The following is an 11,298-nucleotide window of genomic DNA, read 5'->3' on the forward strand; positions in this document are numbered from 1 at the left end:
TAAATTACTTTACCAATTATTCCGAATACCGTTAAAAAGAAACGATTTCTCAAATCAACGTGGGCCTTGTAACAGAGACTCATAATCATAATTCAATGTATCTGATAAATCAGTCATTTGATATTATCTTCTAATTCCATCGATAAACATATTGAAACAAATACTTTTTTATAAAGTATTATATATCTAATACTTTGCTAACGTTTTCAATTAATTATATATATTATATATACATATCAGTATACACATAAATGTTCGTGAATCATTGAGCATAGTCGAAGGATAATTGATTACATGAATAAAATTTCAAAATTTTTGAGACTCAACATTACAGACTTTGCTTATCGTGTCGGAAACATATCAGGATTAGGTTTAAATTTGATCGGAAATTTCCGGGTCATCACATCTAGCTCGCTTGGGTCTGGACTCAAAATTTTCGTCTGTATTTTCATCTTCAAGATCCTCTGAAGTTGCAAAAAGTTACACAACAAAAGTATTCAACTGAATGTAGAATTAATGATGACTGTTTTAATATGAACTCACCAAATCTGACCCTTGTTCAATCTTAAACTACTTTTTTTTTACCCTCGGCCTCGTATCATTTGCTTGGCCCTTTTACATCTGGGATTTTGAGGTTAATGCTTTGGAGACATTAGGACTAATAATAACTCATTTATTTGTTAAAGTCGCATGTATCATGGTATTGGGAGCAACAAACTGTTTGGTTTTATTTTTATTGGTTGTTTGAATCATAGTAGCCTCAACCTGTTTAGTGGATCTAAGGTAAGTCTTTTTATTTCCTTCCATTGCTATAATCTAAAAAGAATGTAAAGAACAATACTCATCAATTATATGATTAACATCTATTCATTTACCATAGAACAATTAACAAAACAGAGTTCTAAACAATTTTATATACGGAGTAGTTTGCAACAATATATGTTATAAACAATTATAATTACAGAAACGTTAAGAAAATCAAATACGAATAACCCAATATAGTAAAAAAGAGCGATACATGTGTACTTTGGTGAAAAAAGAGATACCTGAGTTCTTTGGTGAAAAAAGAGTTACAAAATTGTTCAGAAACCTTTTAGCTAACCCCGTCCAATTTGATTTGGCGCCTTTGAATTTTTGGAGGGGATCTTTCCATACTAGCATTTGATCTATCCACACCAAAATAATACAAACTTCCTATTTTACCCTTAAACTACTATTAGGTCAACATACTATTTTTAAAGGATAAAATAGGTAATTAAATTCTTTTGGTGTGGATGGATCAAAACTAGTGTGACAGGATCAACCCAAATTTTTTAAATTTACCTTAATTTTTGAATGAAAAAATTTGGATCAGCTTCATAATTTTGGCTCCGTAATCCGTGAAATTGGCGTACTGTTTGAGAGGATAAGTTTTGGTGAAAATTAATTGATGATAACTTCTTACATAATTACCTACATATGGAATATTAAATAAATACTAGTAATATGTAACTAGAAAAATATAAGTATAAGTTATAAGATAGATATAAGTTAAATAAATAATATAACTTATACCAAATGTATTTGATACTATCAATACTTAATAATTAATTTATAAACTTTATAGAATAAATGTACACATAATTAATTTAATTAGTCATAAAATGTATTTTTTAAATTATATATAATTTGCGTCTCGAAAATCGGTAATATATAAGTCCATGTTGGTTAACCTAACCGAACATCGTCTATCATAATTGATCCAAATTGAACATCGTTTATCATGTACTCTATTAATTTGTTTACCGTACGTACAGTGCATTATCAATATATGAATCAGCATTATTTAGATCATCGATCGCCCGATAAGCGATTAATTAGACCGACTTTCGACATCCTTTAAGTTCATCATGATAATTAAGCTACCTCAGCTCATTCAATCAATGGTATATTATACTATAATTGAGATCGTCTGGTTGAGTCCATATGACTTATGGTCTCCGTTAAGGTCTAAATTAATGCTTAAATAACTTGTATGATGATACCATGCATGCATGCATTAAGTTTGTCTGATAAGCCTAATTAAAGCTCATCCTCGATCATTATTAAGATGGCCTTATACCCTATAAACCATAAACCCCATACCCAAAACCCTAAACTATATATAAACCTTAAACCCTAAATATTAAATTAACCATAAACCCTAACCCTAAACGCTAAACCCTAAACCATAAACCTTATACCCTAAACCCTAAACCCTATACACCCTAAACCATATACCCTATACCCCTAAACCCTAGCAAAACCTTATAACCTAAAGCATAAACCCTATACCCAGAACCCTAAACCATATATAAACCCTTAAACCCTAAACATTAAATTAACTATAAACGTACCTTAAACCTAAACCCTAAACCATAAACCCTACACTAAACCCTAAACAATAAACCTTATACCCTAAACCATAAACCCTAAACCCTAAACCAAACCAATGTATGTAGAAGTAGCTCACCTAACACCTTAGAACCTGGGAACCACCGCCATGAGAAAGCTTTATTAAATATGGCGTAGGTTCAATAATCACCACTTGATGCAATAATTTGCAACTCTATATAGTGGGATGGCATGTCACATGGTTAGGTACCCGGTGGAGGCCGATAATTTTCTGGCATCCGAACCTTTCAGGGTGGGTTTGGTGGTTTCCATAGGAAACACATGGTTGTGGTGTCCCAGCCAAAGTAACACCGTAATTTTGACCAAACTCTAAAACCTAAACTCTAAACCCTGAATATTAAACCATATATACCCAAAACATATATTATATTAAACCATAGACCCTAAAACCTAAATCATTAGTGTCGATCTATTAATAAGCTAGCTTTAAGCTAAGTCGATCTTATGATTATATGACACTCTCAAGATCTTCCAATATGCTTTAACATCTCGTCCGATAAGGCGTGGTATTTATATACGATCATGATAAGATCTATTTAGATCAAACTTAACCTACATTATTTATATTATTTTGTATTTTATATTTTATTAGTTATTTAGATTGTTATCTTAAACTTATATTACATCTTTTTTGATGTATCATAATCATCATAATTAATAATTATAATTATAATTATTATATTACTATTAACAATTTATAATAACGTCGTATTTAGTTGCAATCATCATTTATTATTGAAGATTGAAGATGTGTTTGCAGATCTAAATTAATTACAATCATCAGTTATGCATCATACGGAGTAATTTATAATCAGTTAATACATAATTGAAGATATAAGTTAGTTGCAATCATCCATAATTTGGGTCAGCTTGTTTCATACGCTTTGTCGATACCCCTTAATTCTTGCAATCTTTGATTTTGAACCAGGTTAATTTCTTTCTCCTGCTTACTGTACACACGAATAAAATTTTTTTCCCAATAAAATGTGTTTGTAAAAACAGGTCTATGATGGATTCGACTTGGATGTCTTTATGTAGATCTTCTCCTGCATACGAAAAAGGACTTGACAACTTTTTAGAACGTATTTTCTCTAAAAAGGAAATGGGGGGGGGTCATATGTATTGTCCGTGCATACATTGCGGTAATCAAAAATGGGTAGACAGTGTTGAGGCTAAATCACATATGCTATGTGACGAGTTTTTGGAAGGCTATCAAATTCAACCAGATGATACGCCAATGTGGGATGCTGAATATGATATGCAAGAGTTGGCCCAATGCACCTTCCATATGTTTGAAGACGAAGATGAAGATGATATCCAACAAACTGAAAATCATCAGACTCTACCAAACATAAATGCTGAATGGTTTTATAAAGTATTGGGAGTTGCAAAGAAAGAACTATATCCTGACTCTAAGTTCTCTGTTCTTTCTTTCATTGTTAGACTCTTCCATTCAAAGTGTGTTGGAAAATGTAATGAAAAAGGATTTAACATGATTCTTGACGCAATGAGGGAAGCCTTCCCCCATGCTTTCATACCGAAGTCATTGTATGAAGTAAGGAAGATAATAAAAGAGTTATGTCTTGATTATGAGAAAATTGATGCTTGTCCAAATGATTGTATGTTGTACTGGAAAGATAACAAGGATAAAATTAAATATGACGTATGTCAGACCTCAAGATATAAACAAAGTAACAATGATTCTGATGAGTCAACCAAACAAGCTGATCATAATGATGGTGATTATACAGGTAAGAAGGTTGGAGCAAAAGTGATGCACTATTTTCCACTCATACCACTCTTTCAAACATTTTTTATGTACCTAAAAATGGCTGAGTCCATGAGATGGCATGAAGAGAGTCGTACGAAAGATGGTCTATTGAGATATCTCGCAGATTCACCAGCTTGGAAAACATTCAATTATCAGAATCACGAATTCGCTAAAGAATCTCGTAATGTGAGGCTTGATTTGGCGAGTGATTTAATGACCCGTCCTAATCCATCTGGACGAATACATTACATTTGGTCACATCACGAGGTACTTGACCTCTATATGATATATTTTACAAATATTGCATTCGTTTTTAAAAGACAAACTTTCATTACATCGAAAGTTGATGGCATGCATACCATTTTATAATATATCCAACTATAATTGAATTAATAATAATCTTGATGAACTCATCGACTCGAATGCAATGTCTTTTGAAATATGTCATGAATGTCTCCAAGTAATATATCTAAAATGAGCAAATGCACAGCGGAAGATTTCTTTCATACCTGAGAATAAACATGCTTTAAAGTGTCAACCAAAAGGTTGGTGAGTTCATTAGTTTAACATAAACATTCATTTCCATCATTTTAATAGACCACAAGATTTCAGATATTTAATTGTACACGTAACCCGAGTACAAAATAGTACGTATAACCTGCGAATTAAAAATCATTCATATGGTGAACACCTGGTAACCGACATTAACAAATGCATCTAGAATATCCCCAAATATATAGGTACACTCATCTGTATATAAAATAGAAGTACTAAAGCATCCATAACCTGGATGGGGTTTGTTAGGCCTGATAGATCTATCTTTAGGATTCGCGTCAATTAGGGGGTCTGTTCCCTAATTCTTAGGCTAACAAGCTAAAAGGGTAATATCCGGTATAATGATTCAACCATAGAATGTAGTTTCAAGTACTTGTATCTATTTCGTAAAACAGTTATAAAAACAGCGCATGTATTCTCAGTCCCAAAAATATATATAAAAAGGGAGTAATGAAACTCACTATACTGTATTTTGTAGTAAAAATACATATGACGTCATTGAACAAGTGTAGGGTTGGCCTCAGATTCACGAACCTATATCATTTGTGTATATATTAAAATATATAATCGTAATCGAACAAGTTTATATGTTATATCTTAAATTATATATTATACTTATTTAGTTTGTTTATATATTCAAAATGTTTAATATTTATATAGTTATATTAATATATATTTGATTAGTATTTTAATAAAAATATCTAACATATTATATATGAATATTTATATAAACTTTGTTAATATGATTAAAACATACTTACAACCTTAATAATATCTTTAAAACTTTTATTTTCATAAACGTAATTATTTTTAGTAATATTGATACAGATAATGCTGATGATAATAATAATGATAGTTTTAATGAAAACAAAATAATAATTTTAGTAAAAAAATAATAATAATCATAATGATAATGATAATAATTATGTTAATAATGATAATCCTGTTAATAATAATAATGATAATATTTATAATAATACATATGTTACTAACAATAATAATAAATTTAATTATTTTCATAATAATAATAATCATAATCATGATAATGATACTTATTCTAATAGTAATAAAATGGTAAAAAAATCATATTTTTAATGATGTTAATAATATTAATATTAATATTAATTTTAATTATAATCATAATCATAATAATGAATGATATTTAGTACTTATTTTAGCATTAATAATAATAATAAATATATTACTTGTAATAATAATAATAACTAAAAATAATACTAGTAACAATAATAATAATATTTAGTAGTAATAATCATAGTAATAATATTAAGTGTTAATTAATAATTATAATACTACTAATAATGATAATAATCAAATTAATGATAATACAATTGATAATAATTATAACAATAATAATAATAATAATAATAATAATAATAATAATAATAATAATAATAAAAATAATAATAATAATAATAATAATAATAATAATAATAATAATAATAATAATAATAATAATAATAATAATAATAATAATAATAATAATAATAATAATAATAATAAAGATTTTTGAAATTAAAAACTACCTCAAAAGCCCTCTTTAAAAAAAATTGTCCCAAATCGGGCTCGAACCCGCGACCTCTCGTATATCCGAACACGTCTAGACGAGCTGAGCTACTGCCCATTTTTTGATTAACCTTACAACCACATTTATTTAACCCGTAAATTGTATCTCCCTTTTCCTTCATCTTTTTCACCAATTTCAAATCAGAATCGATCACAGACCAGAATCATAGTCTTCATTAACTTAATTACTAGTTTTAATACGTATAATTAAAATGGAAACAACTTATATATGTGATTTTAAAGTTAACAGAAAAGAATTTTAAAAAAATATATACGTTTACAGTACATGTTACGAACTCGATGAACTAAAAATCAAATATGAAATTTAAGGACATTTTAGACTATAATTATAACATGAAAAAGGTGTTAAATTATTCCTAGAAACTTTCTAATTCATCAATTGATCCTAACACATAAAAACAAATTCGAATTTAACCAAGAACAATACGTTTGACTTTTTGAAATTTAGCTTTGACTTAAAAATTCGTAATCAAGAGATTAAATTGAGATCTAAAAACTTACAGATAGTTTGAACAAGGGATTCCTAACATGATTGCATTATTACATTTTGAAATTTTATTTGAATTCAAGGTTTTATGGTTTGAGTTCAGAAACGGAGTTTACGACTCCTTTTCTTTATTTTTCTGTTTTAATTTCGAAAATTAGCAGTTGTAAGTAGTTTGATTGACAATGGTATTGTAAGAAAGAATGGGTTAGTCAATATTATTGAGCTATCAATTGTTTTATAGCAGATTGATGGGTCGACATAAAATATTCGCTCAGAGAAAAAAAATAAAATAGAAAACGAAAGCTAACAGATTTCGTATCTTTTAATTGATCAGTTTTGTCATGTAATCCGATTCAGAGACAGGAAAATAAAATTTGATTGTGATATGTAACAATTTTTGTACGATGGAATCAGCTTTTCAATTTATTTTAATTAATACTAATATTTAATAGATATATAATAATAATAATAATAATAATAATAATAATAATATTATTATTATTATTATTATTATTATTATTAATAATAAAATGCTAATAACAATAATAATAGAAATTGATGAAACATGACTAGGAACTTCGAAATCAATAGGTTTATTTCACACAAATGCGGAATTAGTGAATCAAACCATAACTAGTGAATATGAGGAGCTTTTTGAGATTAAATTAGTCAAACCAAAACAAGGGTGTGATTAGATTAATGCCTAGAGCTATTATTCACTACCAGGAGTGATTTGGGTTGAGAGAGAACCGGATAAGGGCTTTCCAGATCCGAGTGGTGTGTGTGAGAGAGGCTTAACCTAAAATGAAGAACATAACACTTATATACTTCTGCTGTTGACTCACCCATACGTGTCATCCATCACACGTACGAGTTGGCTTCATCAGCCGTACGGGTGATCACTCATTCGTGTCATCTCATTTAGGTTATAATTGTGACTTAGCTCAGCATCAACCGTGCGTATGAGCCTATCAGCCGTACGAGTGAGACTTCACTCACACGTCTGACTAAGTCTAACATAGTCAAACATCCATATCGCGTTTCTACAGTACCTGTAACCGCATACAAACACAGATAGGATAATAACGAACGATCATGGTATCCCATAAACTAAAGTACCTGCAATGGACATAGGTTAGATGTCTAGCGACTTACATAAAATGCATCAACAACTCCCCCTAGGACCTAGACCAGCGATTACAATAAAGTAAACGTCCATGAAATACATATAAGTCCAAAAGTAACATCAGTTTAACATCAAGTACATATCCAGATTCTCTCTCTCGCCTAAATACATCATCATCAAAAACAAAATACAAACGAGCAACACAGTATCTGACATAGATCAGCTGGCTTGAACTTGGTTTGAGCTTTAAGCATCACTGTTTTTGTTGAGGTATGCATAGTATACATCGATCACACGTTGATATCTCCTAGCTTCCTCTTTTTGATCATCTCTAAAAGTAATGTGATGGCGGTGAAGAGTCTCCACATCAAATCTCGATAAGTTCCTCAGCCACATAGGATCTAGAATCCTCACATTGTCGAACTGTATGCTTCCATCTTCCTTTTCAATCGCAGTAAAGATCACTGCTTCCTCCGATAACTCATCGTAGAACCACCATAGGTCCACCTTTAAAATTTCACTTTGTCAGGTGCATGGAAAACCTGGCGGCTGTTGACTTAAAGATGTCCCATTTTCCTGTCTTATACTCATATCTGAGTTTTCTCTAAAACCACCTGGAAAGGTCACAATCTTCAGCGTTCAACATCTTCAGCTTAGCAAGTTGCATGATCTTGAAGTACGGTAGAGTTTTGAAGTGACTAGGACGTGCCATGTAATCAACTCCTCCTTCCCTCTTGATCGCGAAATAATTGATCTCCTTGAAGTAACCCCAGCTTAGTATTTTACCCTTGGAATACTTCTTGGTTCTCTTTCCCCTTTCGTAGAAACTAACAAAATTCTGCTTAAGTTCTGGCTTATTCAACTGATCAGGGTTAACAACGTTTTGTTTCCACCAACTCTAATGAATCTCATCTTCTACAACGTTTCTATTCACTTTAAACCTATCACGTATAAACCATTTCTTAATCTCATTCCATCCCTCTGCCTCGGCTTGTTTGGCTTGGAGTTTCTTATCTTTCAATTCAGTTTCTTTTCTTTCTTTCTCAACGAGCAGTTTCTCATGTCAGATCTTCTTGTTCCTTTCTATTATAACATCCACTTCTTTCACTTGTTCTTTGTATACCTTCCTCGCCTTTTCTAACTCAATTAAGTTCCTTCTTTTCTCCTCACAACTCAGATTGAAGAAGTCACTTAAGGTGTTGAGTGACGGATGCGAGTATGGCTCAAGCGAAGGCATAACAATCTCAACTTCTTCTTATTCTTCTTCATCATCAGATTCTGTCACAAATTCGTCCTCGGACTCAATAATCACATCCTCTTTCAAACTATCTTTACCAACAGAATCTTCACTCTTCTCATCAGCAAACAAATTATCGAAATCACTTAAGTTGATATTTTGGATTGATTCGGGAGAGATACTGGAAAATGACTCTTCTTGTGGAGCCTTGTTTTCAGCTTCAGGTGTCTCTGCATCCTCTGTATCGTTTTCGCTATCGTATGCCAGAGCAGTAAGCTGTTCTATCGAAAAATCACTTGGTGGAACGTCCCCCTTTTCTGCATTATTAAAAACATTTGAATAATTCATATAATATTAAGCAATAAAGACCTCACCATATTCATTAAAACTTCGAATAAGTATCACTAACGGGTATCCAAAAGAGGGTCCTCCAGTTCCAGCATCTTCTTCGTCGTCTTGCTCATCATCATGTCCCAAATTAGAAGAAAATTCATCTCCTTTCTCCTTAATCAACTTTGTTTTACCAAAGGTAAGCTGTTCGATTATTTCATTCAACTTCTTCAATTTCTCCTTGTTCTCACTCTTAATTGCCAAAAACTTCTTCTTCAACTTATCTGTCCTACTCTTCTGTCAGTCCAACCTATCAGATAACCTCTTGTTCTCTTCCACCAACGATTCAATCTTAGCATTACTGATCCTCTTCTCCTTAGTAGCTTGATTCTCCAGATTGGTTATTTTCATGATCAAAGACATCAGTAAATTTTGTTGTTTCTTGTATTCATCTGGCGTGACCTGAAGTGTTGTTGTAGCAGGTTTCGGTGAGGTAACAGCAGCTCTTGCATCCTTCATAAACCCGGATGGTTTCCTCTGAGCTTGTTGTTTTGAACCTCCATGTGATGACTTCTGAGGTGACTCATAAGAATACTTCGTTCTTTTCTCCTTCTTCTTGAGTTGTTCTGAGGTCATAGGATCCTTTCCTTTCCTTTTCCTCTGAATCAAGCTGACATCCTCCTCTGTCGCTTCATCATCACCCTCGATAATCTCATTATCAACATTACCTCCTCCTTGAACATTACCAGTAGTTTTCTGATTATCACCCTCACCTTCCTCATCGGTAACTTCGTAGTTAGAGTCTGAATCCTCATTCCTCCAAGCATTACCTGCTGGACATAAATAGTTCTCATTGATTAGATGACAATTGAGCTTTCTTCTAAAGTCAGGCTTTAAATCCTCATTCCTTGTCTCCTCCATCCTTCGAAAAGTAATCGGATTCATCGGTTTAAGGTGGATAATATCCTCTTCAAGCTTAGGTAGATCAGGTGCAGTGTCATTAATGATTAATTGAAGAAAACGGGCATAGATCAGGTATCTCTGAGTAGTACTGAAAAGATTCGCTTTGAAGTAGTGTAGAACAAACCCTGAGAAATCATATGGTGCCTTTAAGACAAGTTCCACAAACATACTCTGCAATTTCTCGTTCAACTTATCAAAACCAGACTTGCGTCCACTCAAATAATGCATGATCACGTGAGCAAGATATCTAAATTATGGAGGCAGAAGCGTCTTCATCAGTTCAGAATTACCACTTAGGTAACCAGAATAAGCACATCTCTTAAAACAACCATGAATTCTTTCTCGACTGATCGTCATGTGAGAATAATTTTCGTCATTGAAACCTAAAATCCTTCTTATCACTTCCTTAGAAACATTGATCTCATGTCCTTGAACATTACTAACAAGCTTAGCATTATCTTCAGATACATCCAGTACAGCATTTCTCCAGAATTCTCTCTGATGGCTATAGTATGGTGTGCATGGAGTAGAAATAGCAGTGTGTATCCTTGATCTCCGAAGGAAAGCTATAATCTCTGTAAAATGATCACCTCTCTCTAAAGTAGTGTCATAGAGAGCGACTTGATTGTTCAGTTCACCCTTCTGTAGAGGAATCTCTTGCTGAGCAGGTGGGTTAATCGGATTAGCTTGAGGATTATCTTGTTGCTCCCCATGTCCTTCTACATTAACAACTGGAACGTTGACTTGTTGTTCTACAATTTGATGATATCTTAACAAACTGAAACATTAAC

At 32.0% G+C, this 11,298-nt stretch overlaps 1 protein-coding gene across 1 annotated transcript; it reads left to right on the top strand.

Moving 5' to 3' along the window:
- The first annotated feature begins 3,442 nt into the window (after positions 1-3,442).
- LOC139854498 (uncharacterized) lies at positions 3,443-10,041 on the top strand. The gene is made up of 3 exons (XM_071843798.1): positions 3,443-4,409; positions 9,637-9,743; positions 10,027-10,041. Exons 1-3 carry the CDS (start codon positions 3,443-3,445, stop codon positions 10,039-10,041), a joined length of 1,089 nt encoding a protein of 362 aa, XP_071699899.1.
- Positions 10,042-11,298: the final 1,257 nt, after the last annotated feature.

The sequence above is a fragment of the Rutidosis leptorrhynchoides genome, chromosome 6, assembly GCF_046630445.1.
Source record: "Rutidosis leptorrhynchoides isolate AG116_Rl617_1_P2 chromosome 6, CSIRO_AGI_Rlap_v1, whole genome shotgun sequence".
NCBI lineage: Eukaryota > Viridiplantae > Streptophyta > Magnoliopsida > Asterales > Asteraceae > Rutidosis > Rutidosis leptorrhynchoides.

What these genes read in the sequence shown, in the direction of transcription:
- LOC139854498 (XM_071843798.1), top strand. Translation starts at nt 3,443, where the DNA reads ATGGATTCGACTTGGATGTCTTTATGTAGATCTTCTCCTGCATACGAA. An exon ending in TGTGAGGCTTGATTTGGCGA is followed by an intron (nt 4,410 to 9,636) that starts GTGATTTAATGA and finishes GGTATCCAAAAG; the next exon opens with AGGGTCCTCCAGTTCCAGCA.